We start from the raw sequence: 17090 nt of genomic DNA on the forward strand, positions 1-17090 counted from the left end.
ATGGTGTGCAAGGTCAAAAATGGGGCGTGAACACTGCCCCAGCTTCTGAATACCACTGTCAGTGTGTGTGTGTGTGCTGGACACGGAACCAGGAGCTGCTGTTCCCCTTGGTGGTTCTTGAACACTGTGATCTTGGGAATCCCTCATGTGAAAGATCTTGTCCCAGGAACTGGGCTGAGGACAGACTCATTCCTTTCGGTGGCTGTGGGAAAGGAGCCAGAGGCTGGTAGGACAGAGGAGTCACTGAAAGGGGAGTGAGGAGTGATATAGGCATTATGAAGGCTATATATGGGGTGTGGTTTAGGGGTCCCATAACAGTACAGCTGGATGTGGTCCAAGTGGTCCAAATGACCTTTCTACTTCAGAGCCTAATCCTGGGTGAAACATCCCAGTAGACGCAGACATGAAGGGTGAGTGTGTCCCTCGTGTAGGTATCATTATGATCTCTGGTAGAGTCTACCAGAAGGTTTGTCTGTTCTCTAACACTGGTGTTAGCATTAAATTTTACATCATTAGGTGTTTACTGTAAACACTAGGTCCATTTCTATCTTCGTGGTTTTTTCCTGCTAGCATCATCCTATGTCTGTGAGAAGCACTACTATGCGTGGGAGGAAAGTACTTCTTTTGATCATTTTTTTAGCACCTTTTAATTGCCATTCTTATGCCATGAAGCTGAAAGAACTGAAAAAAATGAAGTTCTTGATCTTTCTGTGGAGCTGTCTCATTGCTTACACTGTTGTTCTAACTTCACTTATCTCACATTTCTCAGTTTCCCTCCTGGGCTCCCATGTGCCTTTGCAGCTCTGCTCCAGATCCATTATCATCCCATAGCCACACATGCTGGGGTAAAGGCAAAGTCTGATATTGTGACTGCTACTTTCTGGAGCCTGAAGGTCAGCAATGGCAGCGGACTCAGGGTCCAGGAGTCTGCAACAGGATCATGGTGTGTGGTGTCAATGTGCTTTGAGCACTGGGGATGCCTGGATGAGATATGGGATATAGATTGCTGACCAAGGGTGTCTGGACCAAGGTTTTCAGAACAAGTGATGGATATATGAGAGCACAGGTCGTTTTTTAATCCCTCATGATCATCCTGGATCACTGTTGTCTTTTGTGGTTTCTCCCTCTCCTTGCTGCTTTAGCTGCCCTCCCATGCACTTCTCTGTGCTGGCTTCAAGGGAAGGCAACAGGGAAAACCCCTCCAGACTGTCCTGGAGGCGATTGCATGTTGGACCTCTGGAGTGGATGGGGAAGGAGGAATTAATATGTTCTCTGCTGTCTCATATGAAATGCTGGTGAACATATTGCTCTAGCTTTATTTACTGAACACTGAGGGAGTGGGGCTCTTAGTGTCCTGCCTGTACAGCTCGTGGGACTGTGGGCTGTGGCAGTCGTACTGTTGTGAAGTGCAGCAGGTAATAAGGTGAGCAGATAAATGCCACAGATAATGTGGCAGGGTGCTAGAGGAGAGTGAACTAGGCACCCCAGACCACAAAAAGAACCAGTTTGAGCTCATGCTTAACTGTCAGCAAAAGGTCAATGGAAGGCAATGTGCTGCGTGGGACCTATTTAACCATCACCGGTAGCTTCCCATGGCCTCACTGAAGTAATCTGCTGCTTTTCACAGGAGAGGCATTTGTGCACATAAGTAGTTGCGTACTTTGGCATGCTCCCCTGGCACCATTAGAAGAGCTCAGGACCTCATGGGAGTTCCTGGATTTTGGAGAAGAATGGTTGTTGCTACTTTCCTGTTCCAGTCTGCTCTTGCTTTCCAGTCACAGCCGAGACTTGTGTCTCTCTAACGTTGCAAGGTCTGGCAGAGCCATTCAGTGTTTGGTTCTTAAAGGGAAGTTCAAGGTACCTAGAGGCAGGCAAATGTGTTGAATCCAGTGCAGGAAGATGGCCTGCTCTCACCAGAGTGCAGCGCTGCATTTTAGACCCTGTGCGGTCTGCATGTTTTTCTGTGAGCATACAGTGCCATCCACAGTCAGGTCTTCATTTGGCTCAGATCCTGTGCAACCCTTTGGCTACTTGAGTGAAATCAGTAGCTCACTTCGGGTAAGTTTGAGAGGTGTCACTAGGAAACACAAGTGTTGTTTCAGGAGTCTGGGAACAAGTTTGTCTTACATTGTGATGTTTTCCCTGGAAAAGGACAGCTCAGGACCTTGTGCTCGGGTACTTGTGCGACAAGGACCAGTCTGTGTGGCCCTTGTCAACACATGAAGTCTTCAGTCAAACCCAGGATGCTTCAAAGAGCCACTACCTTTCCTGAGAGGTGACTTCCTTTGTGTTTTTGTCTCTCTCTAGGTATCTGAATTCCCCCATGAGAAGTGCCCTCCCTGCCTCTCATGTGCAGCCCTACCTGTCCATGGGTAGCACCAGCTTAACTGATGTCCTGAAGAGCATTCCTCACCATGGATAGTCCACCCAAACTGACTGGTGAGACGCTGATTGTCCATCACATTCCCCTGGTGCATTGCCAGGTCCCTGACAGACAGTGCTGCTCCGTGAGCAAAAGGACCAACCCCTTCTGCCAGCCAGAGCTCAGCATTACACGAACCTCTGCCCTTCCAGACAGAGACCTGTCGCAAGCCGACTCCTTGGTGTACAGCAGCTTTCTGCAGACCTCCAAAACCTCAGCAGAGGCCTCGGACAGCAAAGAAGGCAAAGCGAGGGATTTGATTGTCCCTAGTGTCAGTAAGCGACACAACCCTTTTCTGTTGACTGAGGGCGAAGACCTCAGCGTTTTTGGGGATGACTTGGGTCAAAAATCTTTCCACCTTCACAACTCACTTGTGGCTGGCAAACCTCCCTTTCATCTGCACGAGCTGTCCTTGCCCCCTTTCCACCTTCACGACTCCAACCACATTGTGAAATCCTGGAACATGGCCAGCCGGTCGGGTGTGGTAGATGGGCAAGAGGACAAAATCAGCAGTGATGATGTCCAGAAGAGGAACAATGCCAACCGGTGCCACCAGGCCTCAGAATGCATGGAGCTGGATGAATGCAGCTGCCATCGCGGCAGCTCCTCCAGCTTCTCCTTTGATGTTGGTGACCAGGAGTGGAACCAGAACACGAGTGAATTGCTGAGGAATCAGGATGCCCCGCACAGCCGGACATGCAGCTGTTCCAGCTCGGAGCTCCAGCACTGTCACTGCTACAGTTCATCAAGTCAGTCTGAAGTGATTGACCAGCAGATGGGTTACATCAGTGACTCTTCCTGCAACAGCTCCGATGGGGTGCTGGTGAACTTCAGTGCTCTCTACAACAAAATGAATGGCCATTCTCGATCTAATCTGAATTCAGCAAACCTGTCTTGTGACTCTTCCTTCTGCAGCCACTCGGACACAGGAGCTTTTTACCTGGATTTGCATTCATCACCCACAGAATCCAAGATGTCTTGCGAGTCACATCACCCAGAGAGTTCAGAGAAGGTGTGCGGGTGTCAACACTCTTCCTCACCTGTTCTTGATGCTAACTGCAACTCCTATCACCTCCACTGTGAGCCTTGCACTTCGGAGAGCTCAGACCTCACTGCCTGCTTCCAGAGCCAAGCACGGCTTGTTGTGGCTACTCAGAATTACTATAAGTTAGTCACATGTGACTTGTCTTCCCAGTCATCCCCTAGCCCAGCAGGATCTTCCATAACTAGCTGCTCGGAAGACCAAACCAAAGGTAGCCCAGCCCAGCCCACTGAATACTATCTGTTTAGAAGGCCTGACGTGAGACAGGAAGAAAGCAACGTGGAGTGCAGTGAAGAGGAGGCAAAGGGAGAAGCCACGCAGAACATGATTGAGGGTCAGGTCTATGTGAATGTGTCACCACCTAACCTCAACACAAGCCGACAGCGCTCCAGGAGCTATGATCAGAACCTGGACAGGAGTCCCAGCAGCAGGCTGGGCTCCTTGGAGCGCATGGTGAGCTGTCCTGTCAAGCTGAGTGAAAGCCCAGCAATACCCATTCAGAGTTCCCCCCCGAAGCGAGTGACATCTTTTGCTGAACTGGCTAAAGGCCGGAAGAAGAACGGCATCTCCCCACCACTCCGGTCCAGTGGTGATTCCTCTTTGGATTTCTCCCCTATCCCTGAGGCACAGCGGGATTGTCCAAGCTTCCTTGAAGAAAGAGCTCGCCGCAGCCAGAGTCTTCCACCCATGCCCTTCGTCCATGGCCTGAACCGGAGCTGCGAGGGCTTCTGTTTAAATGATGCTTTTGGGGACAGCCAGGCTTTGTGTTCCACCAAAGACTCGATCTCCAGTGAGAAGGTCCCCAGTGGGCATGGGGCAGGTGAGCAAGCTTCTCTCTCCCTGCTGACGGAGGCAGATGCCAGCTTCTCAGGTGGCTCTGCCAGTGGCCACGGACAAAGAGATGCTAGAGCCCGTGCAGACGGTAAGGAGACAAACTAGGCAGAATGGAGAAGTAAAAAGAAAGGCTGCTGTTTGGGACTTGAGGGGCGCAGCAGAGGAACCAGCATGGTGATGGGAGACCAATGCCTGTGCAGTTTGTTTTCTGGTCTACCATTCCCTGGGAGAAAGCTCCGCTGTGCTTATTTCAGACCTAGATCGGTGCAAGCGCCATGTCCTTTTATGTCTAAAGCCTCTTGAGGTTTTGTGCAAGCCTCTCATATCATGTAAGGGAGGACATGGCATTAGCACTTAGGGTCAGTGCAGCTTGGAGGGTTGTCTCCTTTCCAGGGCATTGTACTCCCCCCAGTCCATGAGAATCACTTGCCTTTGGCTCCCAAGACAGACATCTGAAGATGCTCAGCAGAGTCATATTCCCAGCAGACAAAGGGAAGGGAACCATTGAGGAGTTTTTAGCTGCCTTTGGAGCCTCATGGGGCAGAGGTGGAGAGGGAAGAGGTGTAGCCAGCGGTCTGCTCTCACTGCAGGGTCAGGGACCTCCCACAGTCTCTGCCAGACTTGAGTCCTGCAGACAGTAGAGGACCTGTGTGTCTCTGCTGGAATCTCCTGGCCATGTCCTCCACAGTGCATTGGGCTGCAGCAAAGGTTCCTCTGGAAGGTAATTGTCCTAGCTCCCTCTGCAGGAAAGCTTGTAATACATTAATTGCTTTCCACCTTGAAACTGCGTTTCCATGTCCTGATGAGGAAGTTGTGTGACAGCCCCATCAGAAGTATGGCCATTTCTCCAACATGGCAGGAGACCTCTGTCTCCACCATAGACAGCACTTGTACCTGCTTCACAGGTAGGAACCTGTCTAAGGGGATTGTTCAGCCTGGAGAAGAGAAGGCTCCAAGGAGACCTTATTTGGCCTTTCAGTACTTAAAAGGGGCCTATGAGCAAGACGGGGACAGACTGTTGCGATAGGACAAGGGATAATGGTTTTAAACTAAAAGGGGAGATTCAAGCTGGACATGAAGAAGAAATTTTTTACAATGAGGGTGGTGAAACACTGGCCCAGGTTGCCCAGAGAGGTGGTTGATACCCCAACCCTGGAGACATCCCAGGCCAGGCTGGACGGGGCTCTGAGCAACCTGATCTAGTTGAAGATGTCCCTGCTCTTTGCAGGGGAGTTGGACTAGATGACCTTTGAAGGTCCCTTCCAACCCAAACTGTTCTATGATTCTATGATTCTAAAATGGGGCTCTGACCAGACTGCTGCGATAGATAGCTCCTAACATGCCAAGTACCAGACTGCTTCCTTTTCTGGCAGGAGACAGGAAGAACATGTGACGCATTGCTGTGGCAGGTGTGGGAGAGATTCTGGCCTTTGGAATGAGAGCTTTTTTGTGTATCATCCTGCTTGTTTATTGAGCCTTGAACATGCACTTGGTGCAGGATGGCAGGGAAGGCTGGTCTCTACGGGGAGCAGGCAGCACGTAGCAGCCCTCTAGGTTTACAGAAGGAGTGCTTGGAAGGAGCAAGAGCTGCTCAGGAAGGAGAGGACAGACAGGAGCTCTCAGGACAACGTTCCCCAGCAGTTCCTGCACCTCCTGCTGCGATCCCTTCCTCTGCACTGTCACAGCAAGAAAAGCGTTAGGGCTGTGGGGAAAGCTCTTGCCTGTGGCTGGAGATAGAAGCAGAGCTGCCTTGCACCGGCTGAGAGCAACATGTGAGCCTAGAGGGTCTGAGGAGGGACTAGAGGGAAAGCAAGCCCTGCTGAAGGCTAGCTATAGGGAGAGAGGACTGGAACGCCCTGCAGGAAGCAGCAACACCAGGGCTCTGCTTGGAATGGGTCCTTTGTCCCAGTATTCAAGTTGCAGCCTCACCAGTGCCCAGTACAGGGGGACGATCACTGCCCTGGTCCTGCTGGCCACACTAGTTCTGATACAAGCCAGGATGCTGTTGGCCTTCTTGGCCACCTGGGCAAACTGCTGGCTCATAGTGGGGGACGGGCAAGGCAGAAAGTGCCACACTGCACTGGGATGTGGCATGGATGGTGATCAGGGATCCCAGTCAGCCCTGTGCGTGCATCCAGTCCTGTGTGTGTTCTGCACTGTGCGCACGGCATGTCACCCTTCAGCTGTGTCCCTTGGGATACCGTGGGCCCACCAGGAGCTGCAGGCATGCATAGGGGATCAGCCCAGCACACTCCCTTAAGGACATCCCTGCCAGTCGTTTGATGGATCAGATCTGCTTTTTCCAGGGTTGGAAGCTCTCTTAATTCTGCTGTGGTCTTAATGTCCTGCTTGGATCTGGTACGGGCAGGAGGAGGAAGGAAGTGGTGTGTTCAGAGGTGGAACAGTTACAGGAGGAAGAGGAGGGAGGGAGAACGGGAAGCAAGCAGCCTTTCCGACAGCACTGAGAGCAGTGTGGGCTGCTGAGCCGCGGTGCTATTGCACGTAATGCCTGTGCTTGGCTGGGTGAGTTCTCAGCACACGTGAGAGGGAATGGTCCTTTGGGATAAGAAATCTTGTGGTACCACAGTGCATTGGGCCATGTCTTTGTGGTGCAGCCTGGGCAGAGGCAGGTCAAGGGCAGGCGCTTGGGGCCATGACATTGTGCTGTCCTGAGAGCAAGGGATGGGGAAGGGACGTGAAGCTGGTGACCCTACCAGGAGAGACAAGCTGCTGGTGCAGCACTCTATGCTTCCAGACAGCTGTCAACAGCTGGAAACTGTGCATTTGTGGCCACATGTCTTTACCCTGCCAGCTCATGATGTCTGTAACCGGTTCAGACTTGAACCACTCTGCATGTGTCACCAACCTCTAGCTCATCCTCTTCCTCCCTCAGCTGAGAACATGTAGATGCCCCATCCCTGGAAACATCCAAGGCCAGGCTGGACGGGGCTCTGAGCAACCTGATCTGTTTGAAGGTGTCCCTGCTCATTGCAGGGGCGTTGGACTAGGTGACCTTTGAAGGTCCCTTCCAGCCCATGCTATTCTATGATTCTGTGTTCCCTTTTGCCTGAAATCTGCTGGGCTGATGATGGCTATCCCCCTGCCCATCCTCACACTCTGTCCCCCTTTCTCTCCTCCCAGGTGGTGGCACTGACAGCAAGCCTGTGGTACGCTACAGCAAGGACCAGCGTCCCACAACTCTGCCCATCCAGCCGTTTGTTTTCCAGCACCATTTCAGCAAGCCACCCAAGGCCCGTGCCCTGCACAGCCATTTTGCCTCCAGCCTTTCCCAGCTCTACAGCCTGTCCAGCAACCGGCCTGCCAGCCAGCAGATCTCCTCCAATTCCCACTCCTCAGCCGTGGCCACCTTGGCAGAGCAGTCAGGGGCTGGGGGGAGCCAAGCCCACAGCACATTCCTGACTCAACGCTCAGCGGATGGAGCTGCCTCACGCAATGATGGCTGCATGAAGAAGCCTGCTCCCGAGACAACCCGGCCGTCCCCCCTGGGGAGTTACTCTCCGGTGCGATGCAACGTGCCTTTCTTTCAAAGCGTGGAGTCCTCTTCCTCGCCCACCACAGAGAGAGCTGGAGAGAGCCAGCCCCCCAGGAGCAGGTCCTGCCCCATCTCTGCCAGCCTGCTTCCCACCAGGTCTTCCCCTGCTGTCAGTGCCATGCAGCCCTCCCAGGCCACCAAAGCCGATGCCCTGAGGCAAAAGGAGAACCCCAAGCCAGTTCTCAAGAAAGAGATATCACTGGCATCAAGCCCACCGCTCTCTGAGTACCGACTCCACAGTGGGTCCCTCCCGCCGCTCTCCTTGGGTGGTATGCCCATGAGCAGAGTGAGAGGCCATGCAGATCCCCACTGGAGAAGTGGCAGCGAGACCAGCAGCTCTGGCCCCCTGAGCAGCGTGGGAATACGGCCCCTCAATGGTAGGTACCCATCTGCCAGGACGTGCTAGTCTGGAACATCTCCAGCTCCCTATGGCTATGGCTGTTCCCTCTAATACCACCCACCTGTATAGCCATAGCCTGGGCCAAAATCGCATCTGGATGCTGCAGTGCCAAACAGCCTCTACACTTGCTCTGCCTGCAAAAGAAAGTCCTGCACTAAGGGCATGTCCCTCCAGTCCTGACTCCTACACTGTGTCTCTGGAGCAGGCAGCGTGGACCTGCTGATCTTACAGCACCCCATGCCAGGTGCTGGCACCCTGAACCTGTCCCCTCTATGCCTGCAGCCACAAGGCCACCCAGGACCCTGCCCTGCTTTGCCAGGCTGTGGCCTCCACCTCCCTTCATGTTTATGTGCTAACGCCCTGGAATGCTGCTGGACTTTTAACTAATGTGCTGTCTGTCTTTCTCTGTCCTTCCTCTTTCTTCTTCTCTCTCTCCCCATTTCCCCTCCACATCCTATTGTCTGCTCATGTCCTTTTGCCTGCGGCATCCTAGCGAACCACCTCTCCCCACAAGCGCTGAAGTGGCGGGAGTACAGGCGGAGGAACCCCCTGGGTCTGGATCGTGTTTCAGGGCTGCCCGGCTTAGCAAGCAGCCTAGACAGGAGGCAGCAAGAGCCTCGGCTGAACCGGGGGAACCCCGTCTTTGATCTCCCTGGCACTCTCAACACCAGCCATTTCCACGGCAAGCTGAACGGTGCGCACCACCTTTCTGCTGGGGGGGTCTTGGGAGGTGGCCTTGGGGCTCAGATTCAGACTCTTTTCAGTGGTGCCCAACGACAGGATGAGGGGCAACAGGCACAGACTGGAGCACAGGAGGTTCCATCTAAACATGAGGAGAAACTTCCTTACTTTGGGAGTGACAGAGCCCTGTTAGAGGCTGTGGAGTCTCCTTCTCTGGAGACATTAAAAACCTGCCTGGACACCTTCCTGTGTGATCTGCTCTGGTGAACCTGCTTTAGCAGGTGGTTTGGACTAGGTGATCTCCAGAGGTCCCTTCCAACCCCAGCCATTCTGTGATTCTGTGATCCCTTGGGGCTCAGGTTCAGCCTGGCCTCATCACTGCTCTGTCTGCTGCCGGCAGGACGGATGATGAATTTGATCATAGTGGGACCAAGGTGTAGAAGAGGAAGGTGAAATTTGCCTCACTGAGGGGTACACTCCGTGTGGAGCCTCCTTTCTTCTCCACAAGCTGAGAGCAGTTGGATCCAGATCTAGTCTGGATTGAAAAGGAAAATGAATGGCCCAAGAGCTGGCTCAGACCCCAGAAGTGCTAGCTTGTAGTTCATGTCCTGTTCAGGAGGAGTTGTAGCCCTTGCAGATGTTGTGTCGGTGCCACACGGGGTCTGCCCATCTGCCCCAACCCTGGCTGTGTGCCAGGTGCTGAGCTGTAGCTTTCATGGAGCAGCTGTCAACACTGCAGGGCTCCGTGGGGCTCTGTCTTCTCAATACTTTGCCCTTAAGGTCTTCCCTGTCCTCCAAAACCCATACAGGAAGGGCTGAGAGGGGCAGGCTGCTTTTGGCTGAACCTTTGAGAGTCTTCTGGGAAGAGCAGTGGGGTCTATCTGTGGGAGGGAGAGGGTTCTTCAGGCCAGCCCCAAGTCCTGGAGGGAATTCTCCAAAGCTCTACACCTCACGCTGCAAATCAAAACAGTTTCTCCATCTGCCTTCAAGGGAAGATGCCTAGCACAGAGCTGGGGAATCAACCAGATGGAAATAGAGCACATGAAAGAGCTCCTGCAGAAGTCACCCCTTGAAAACAGAGACCATCCCAGGGGACAGGCAGAAGACATGTAGTCTGTTGCCTGTGGATGCCTGTGTGTGACAAGTAGTAACTCTCTCTGTGCTTTACTTTTGACCCCACTTGCAGGAGCTATCCACGCAGCAGCCCTGAGATACTGGTGCGGCAAGGTTTCCCTTAGTACCAGCCCCCGAAGGGTGAACCTCCCACAGCATCTTCCAGTGCCTGTGAGCCCCCAGTCAAGCTGGGGCTGGATGTTGGATGTGCTGTGGGGTTGAACTGCACAGGCTCACATTGCAAACCATTGCTGGTAGAGTAGTGAGCTTGTAGGCCTGCTGTCCCAGTCTTGGAAAAGCTGGGGTGAAGACTGTTGCTCATGCAGGTTGCTTCAGAGAGAAGCAAACAATGTGGGAGAGGCTTCAGTATAAGGGCATGGGGCTGATCCTTCTCTCTCCTCTCTTGGCCCTGCAGGACAGTCTATGAGGCAACTCCAGCTTACCTACACTGACTTCTTCCCTGACTACTTCTCACTAGCAGAGAAACCCCCTGCTGAGTTCTGCCTCTCCCCAGATGGCAACACAGAGTCCATCTCCATCGACTTGCTGCAGAAGAAGGGTGAGTCTATGAATCTCTCATGAAGGAGGGTGTGATGTAGCACAGCATAAGGTGAACGGTGCTTCTTTCTGTCTCGTCTCATATCTGATGATTTCTTTCATCTCATGATGAGATGATTTCTCATTTTGTAATGGTTTCTTTCCCTGCTTCTCTGTACTGTAGCATGATAACTACATGTCCCCCTGAACTGATGGCTGTTTTCACAGCAGGTTCTTGTCTTCTCTGCACCATGCAATATGCCACTGAGTATGTTGGAGCTGTTTGTCCCAGGAAATGTGATTAGAAAGAATCTTGAGTCCACAGGAAAGGGCAGAGAGAGCAGGCAGGCACAGTAGTATGACCCGCAGGCAGGACATGCTCCCACCTTTGCCTCAGTATACATGGGTAGACCTGTGAATCCATGTGAGGTGGCAGTGTGCTAGGCTGAGCTTTTGTAATTTAGGTAAAAGATCTGTTGTGTACTCCATGGTAAAGTGTTTATGTAAACGGGTGGGAGAAAGGATTCCAAAGTAGGACAAGACGCAGCTGTGATGAGATCCATGATAGAGGCAGGCTTGGGGACGGGGTATCATGTCAGAGGCAAGGGATGTGCACAAAGGTTTCATGCCTTTGCCAACTGTGTGTTGGTGACTACCAAATAGCAGCTTTCCCCTCTATGCCACTTCTCTTCTTGCATCATATGGATGCAGATGTCACGTTACCCAGCACTGGTTTGTTACTGGAAACCATGACATAGCTCGCCAAAGGCATGGCTTCTGCCCTGCCACCCCATAGGATCAAATCAACAAAAGACTCCATTGCATCAGACCCCATCTCTGCTCGCTCAAGGGATGGTCTGGGTAATGATAGTCCATGTCTCTTGGGAATACTGACAGGGTGTCTTATCCTTCAGCTACTTCTAAGGGTTGTCCTGCTGTTGGGCTGGTAGGTGGGTGTTGGAACCAACAGGGATAGATTTGGTGAGGAATTACGAGGGGCTCTGCAGAGAGCAGAGTTTTTTGTCAGAGAGTGCATGTGTGTTGTCATGGGCTTGAAATGCTGCTGCCTGATTTCTTCATTAAGTGTTGGATTGGGGTCTGTCCTGGAGGCCCCTCAGGCAGCTCTCTGACTTGGTCTTTCCCCCTAGGCCTGGTGAAGGCAATCAACACTGCTGTTGACCTGATTGTGGCTCACTTTGGAACCAGCAGAGATCCAGGGGTGAAGGTAAGTCTTGCTTTCGGTTTGATTTATCAATATCATGAGTAACATGGAGAGGATGGGGAAAGATTGTCTCTCCATTCTCTTTTTGTTCAAAAAATACGGGGTATTCAATGAAGGTAGTAGTACCAAGAACAAAACAAAGGTGATGGTACATCATACATCAGATAGTAAACCTGTGGCAGTTCTTCCTGCTTGATTGTGGGGGTGCTAAAAGATTATGTGGATTTAAGGGAAGATTGGAAAATTACAGGGAAAGGAAATTCATTGAGGTCTACTTAAACACATAGGAATAATGTCCAGCTTAGGTAGTCTCTGAGTCGAAAGTAGTTGTAGTCTGGGAGAGAATTAAGGGAAAGTATTATATATATGCTTGCTCTGGTTTCACTATTTCTTATACACTTACTCACGGCTCAAATGAGAGAGGATACCAGGCCAGCTGGACTTCTGGACTGTTGCAGTACACCAGCTCTTTTTTCTCATGTAGTGGGGAGTTGTGTCTCTCTCCTCTACCCGTCCCACAACACTGCAGTGTCCCCAGTCCCTCAGTGTGTCACAGGGCTCCATAATGATAAAAAAGTGCATCTGTCACTGCTCACCTGTGGCAGGTGGGCATCCCCTATAGCTCTTACCATGAACCCACTAGTTTCAGAGTTCATCTAGATTGCCCGTGGAGCTGGATGTCTGTGCTGCCCTCATGTCCCATTTCTGGAATGATACATCAGCAGAGCAAGCTCCAGTGTTTGCAGTCCTGTCACACCCACCATGTTTGCAGTGCCTCCCCTCCCAGCTGAATGCTCTGTTTCAGTCCCAGGGAGTCTGGGGCAGCAATGTGACACTAGTTGTACATGACAACTGCCCTGGAGTACCATCCCTAAGGAGAAACCTGAATGGGACAGATTCCAAGTCCATTCAATGTTATCTCAGACCCCAGGGTAATTTGCCCCTAATTACAATTGTTACTGATGGAGAGATTGCTGTGCAGCTTAACCAGAGCTGTTTGGATTCCTATAGCTTTTTAAGGCTTCACCGTGAACTTCCTATTCTTGCAGTGTTGGTTTGGGGAATAATTGCAACATTCCCCCATTACTTTACTTACCAGAAAATGCTGTGGTTTTGAGCTGGGGTTTTGTTATTCATCAGTGTTCCAAGGGCTGAGCATTCACCTGTCAAAAGGCAGCAGCCGTCCCTGATGCTCTCACGCTCAATGGATCTAGCAGGATTATTCCTGACCCAGAAGTTCAACCTCAGTTCAGGGCCTTTGTGGACCCATGCCAACCAGCCAGTGTAATTCCAGCTCAGCTGGTAAAATCTGTGCCCTGAACACAACCGCCTGGGGCCACCAACACAATGTGCAAGGCCTGGGGCTGATCCCTATGGATGGACCCCTCAGCAGCTCAAAGACCAGCTGCAGCAGTGTATGTCCCCACTCTGCTGATGCTGGGCTCTTATACTCTTCCTCACCTCAACCTGAGCTCTGTCCATCCATTTTACCCTCACCCTATTTATTTATAGTAATCCCTAGGAATTATAGCTCTGCATGTCACTGAGTTAAGTGTTCCTTAACCCCTCAGTGATGGGAGTTCCTATTTTGCTTGCTGCTTCCTGCTTCAAAAATAGCAACAAGAAAATCTAGAGCAGCAGAAAAATCCCCTACTCTTTTCTTCCTCCAGCAGGACAGCCTTGTTATATCTCTAGGGAGGACCAGGCATCCCTTCTAACTGGGATATTCTCTTCCCAAGCTGTTGCCTCATCCCAGCCTGAGGCAGACATTGCAAGGAGCAACTCAGAGCTGTTGTATGAGGCAGCAGGGCTGATGGGGAAGACCCTGCCTGTTCAAGGAGCCATGGAGCATCGTCGTTGTCTGGATATTGCCTGCTGGATATCTGCTGTAGGCAAGTGGGGATGGACTGTTTCCATGCATCTGTACCTTGTGGAGCACTTACCAACACTCTCCCTGTCACCTGTTGTCCTTTAGGCCAAACTTGGAAACAGCTCTGTGAGCCCTAACGTGGGGCATCTCATCTTGAAATACCTATGCCCTGCTGTCCGAGACATCCTGAGTGATGGGCTCAAGGCTTACGTCCTGGACATGATCATTGGCCAGAGGAGGAACATCCCCTGGAGTGTGGTGGAGGCATCCACCCAGCTAGGTAAGGAGGGTCTGCAGTGATGCCCATCTCTCTGCAGTACTCCCATGTTGTGGCTGAGAAGGGCTGGGGAAAGCTGGCTGTAAGGATGGGGATGCAGAATAATACCCAGCTCGCTGCATGGAACAGAGTGCACCTTGACCTTCTCTTGCAAGGCGGTAGAGCTGCTGCTCTGTTCTTCCCAAATATTTCTTGTAATTTCCCCTGAAATTTTCAGATTCTCGTATAACAGGCCCTAGCAAAGAAAAAAGGAAAAATGAAACAAAACAAAACAAAGAATGCCCTTTTTCCCCGCTCTGACTTTCCAGGGTCTTTCTAGACCTTCATCTTCAGCCCTGCACAGCTACTGTATAAAGCAAAGTTGTGCTATAGCCTGGTCTGCAAGAAAATTTGCACACATGCCTCACTTGGCTCAAGCATCCCCACAACATCTGCACCTTCTGCTAGTACCAGTCTGCACCCCAGACTCTGACAGTGGCTACCATGCAGGAGAACTCCTTTCTAAGCTTACAGATGGCAGGGCCACACTGATATCTGCATTGTGAAGAGCTTACATCCAGGGCTGGGAAGCTGCCAGCCTGTTTGTGGTAAATCGCCAGCTCTGGGGTTTTCTATCTGATTGCAGACGCCTCAAATTAGAACAACGCACCACAATATTCTGTTAACCTGCTGATTTTGAGCCAAGGGCCATGATTGTCCCTCAAGTATGGGAGGCGGGTCCTTGTGGTATTGAAACTCTCCCAGAGTTTTGGAGTTGCAGTCTGGGACACACCACAATCCATGTCCCAGACCACATGTTGGGATGGAGCGAGCTCATCTTGATGGTTGGTGGAGGGGCAATGCACATACAGGCATGGGCACACAGCCAACATCTGTCTTTGCCTTGATGCTTCTTCCCATGGTGCCATTTTGGCTTTGCTGACCACAAATAATCTCAACATTTTTCTCCTCTCCATAGGCCCCTCTACAAAGTTGCTGCATAGCCTCTATAGCAAGATCAGCCAGTACACGGAGCTCACCAACCACACCATGAGGTTCAACGCATTCATCTTTGGCCTCCTCAAGTAAGCAGACCCCCTAGGCTGGCTGCATGTCAATGTCCAGGGCTGGCAGCAGATGCTGGTCCTCGATTGCAGGCAGGCACAGTTGCCAATGAAAAGACGTAAGAAACCTGGGAAACTGCTCAAAAGCTGTAGGTGAGGGAATGAAGAAACTGTGAGCCTCGAGGAACTCCAGAAGGATAAAACCTACCCTACCAGGCCAGAAGTGAGAAGAGGTGGCTGTAGCCACCTGAAGAATGCTGTAAACTTGCTTTAACCCCAAAATGTGGGGTGGGAAGAGTCTGTCTGGCAGGGTTCATGCAGGGATAGATATAACGTGAATAAATTACTCCTGAAAAATCCCTGCTTAAATCACTGCTTCCTGGAGCTGCAGTGCATCCCAGTGCATAAGGCTCTGAAGGAGAAATTGCCCTGGTCCAGGACTAAAGGCTGACCCTTCCAGGCTGGATAAGCAGTGTGCACACTACATTCAGTGTTAAACATAAGTAGGTAGTGATGAAGGGCTGAGTGCTGCTAGGATGGTCTTTCCTTGCTCCTCTCCAGTGGTCAACAAGAGCTCTGGCAGTGGAAAGAGTCCCCAAGATTTCCAAATGTTGAGGGACCCCTACAAGCAGGAGCAAGCTCTGCCCTGCTCTCCCCACTGAGAGTGGCCCAGGTCTCCTCAGCTGGCATAGGATGCCAGCATACCTTGGGCAAAGCCTGCAGAAGTGGTCTCATGTTCATAGGTGATTTGCCTCTTCCATGTGAGCCCTTCTCAGTAAAGTTAAGCTCTGCCAAAGACATAGGACCTAAATGGTGACGAAACTTCTGGAAACATGCTTGTTAGGGGTTATGGTTGCACAATGCCTCATGTAAAGCAAACTGGATGGCTCCATGACAGGCTGGGTGGCTGTGGTCTGTGCATGCTGATGGAAGCGAGCCACTGTCCTTTCACTAGGTCTTGAAGTTCACAGGTTCATGCTGTATAAATGCCCTTTCCCAGCCACCTTTCTTGAAGGGAGCAAGTCAATCATCACTATTTATTTCTTCCTCTGCTTGTTTTCCCTTCCTGTAGTATCCGATCCTTGGAATTCTGGTTCAACCACCTCTACAACCATGAAGGTAAGAGCCTGAGGGCTGTGGGCTGCAGCATGGACCAAATTCTGCACAGTGTAGAGCACAGATGTAATCTCTGGGGTGTGTGTGCCTCTTGTTGGTCTCTCAGTCTGAGCTGCTCCCTTCTGCCCTGAGCTGAAGGACTAGCCTATACACAGTCCAAGTGTATGTGTTGCTGGAAGGCCACTCAGTGAAAAGGAGCAAGGTGGAAGTCACATCTTCATGCGGATCCCTCCACCGGTGCCTGGCCAGCCATGTCCTTCCCAGCTGCAGATAGTACCCAAGGCTTTCACAGTACCCAAGGCTTTCACTTCTACTGCAGATCCCTCAGTCTACTCACAGGAGACCAGATCTAACCCTCCCCAAATTTTTGCTGTCCCTGCCCAGTGCCTGAGAGCTTTTTGTGGCTAGAGTTGTGCACACTTAGCTGAAACCCTTCAGGAACGCGAAATGGAATGGAAAACCTCCTGCCAAACAAAAGGCACATTTTACTGGATTTATCTGGTTTTTCAACCAGAAATGTTTCTAGAGCATGCAGATTACCCAGCAGCATGACCAAGCTGCCTGATGCCTAGAAGCAGCATGACTAAGTGCTAAGCGCTCAGTCAGACAGACACCCCTGACCTGCTGTATCCTCTGAGAAGGCTGCTAGTTCAGGCTGTGCCCAGCCCAGAGCGCCAGGCGCTGCAAGAAGTCCATCCTAGTATCTTCTAGCAGGTTTGGGACCTGACAGCTGACACTTCACAGGTCTGCACGTGCAATCAGCACTTTCCTATAGAGCAGACAGGAGAATAGACTTGCCTTTGTTCTGAGCAGTGTGACAAAAGAAAGCACCCTGTTTTTCTGGAGCAGAAGATGACTATCTGTTTCAAGCCACCATTAAGAATTGGAAGTAGCTAGGGCTGTCAGGGTGATGAAGGTTAAGCAAAGGGGTTGGAGATAAGGTGCAAGTCCTGTCTGTGGTGTAAGTTTAGTATCTCACT

General features: G+C 51.4%; 1 protein-coding gene across 9 annotated transcripts in view; it reads left to right on the top strand.

Annotated features, from left to right (window-relative positions):
* The window catches only part of RUSC2 (RUN and SH3 domain containing 2), a 65621-nt gene that overhangs the window by 44238 nt on the left and 4293 nt on the right, over positions 1-17090 (top strand). For 7 of the 9 annotated variants that reach the window (XM_065657165.1, XM_065657163.1, XM_065657170.1 and 4 more), the window contains 8 exons: positions 2308-4386; positions 7440-8228; positions 8745-8945; positions 10461-10604; positions 11731-11807; positions 13780-13954; positions 14910-15015; positions 16067-16113. In XM_065657165.1, coding sequence (XP_065513237.1) covers positions 2415-4386; positions 7440-8228; positions 8745-8945; positions 10461-10604; positions 11731-11807; positions 13780-13954; positions 14910-15015; positions 16067-16113 — 3511 coding nt within the window. In that variant the 5' untranslated portion in view covers positions 2308-2414. The remainder of the gene's footprint in view (positions 1-2307; positions 4387-7439; positions 8229-8744; positions 8946-10460; positions 10605-11730; positions 11808-13779; positions 13955-14909; positions 15016-16066; positions 16114-17090) is intronic. The other 2 variants (XM_065657169.1, XM_065657171.1) reach the window with 2 other exon arrangements.

The sequence above is a fragment of the Caloenas nicobarica genome, chromosome Z (assembly GCF_036013445.1).
Source record: "Caloenas nicobarica isolate bCalNic1 chromosome Z, bCalNic1.hap1, whole genome shotgun sequence".
Taxonomy (NCBI): domain Eukaryota; kingdom Metazoa; phylum Chordata; class Aves; order Columbiformes; family Columbidae; genus Caloenas; species Caloenas nicobarica.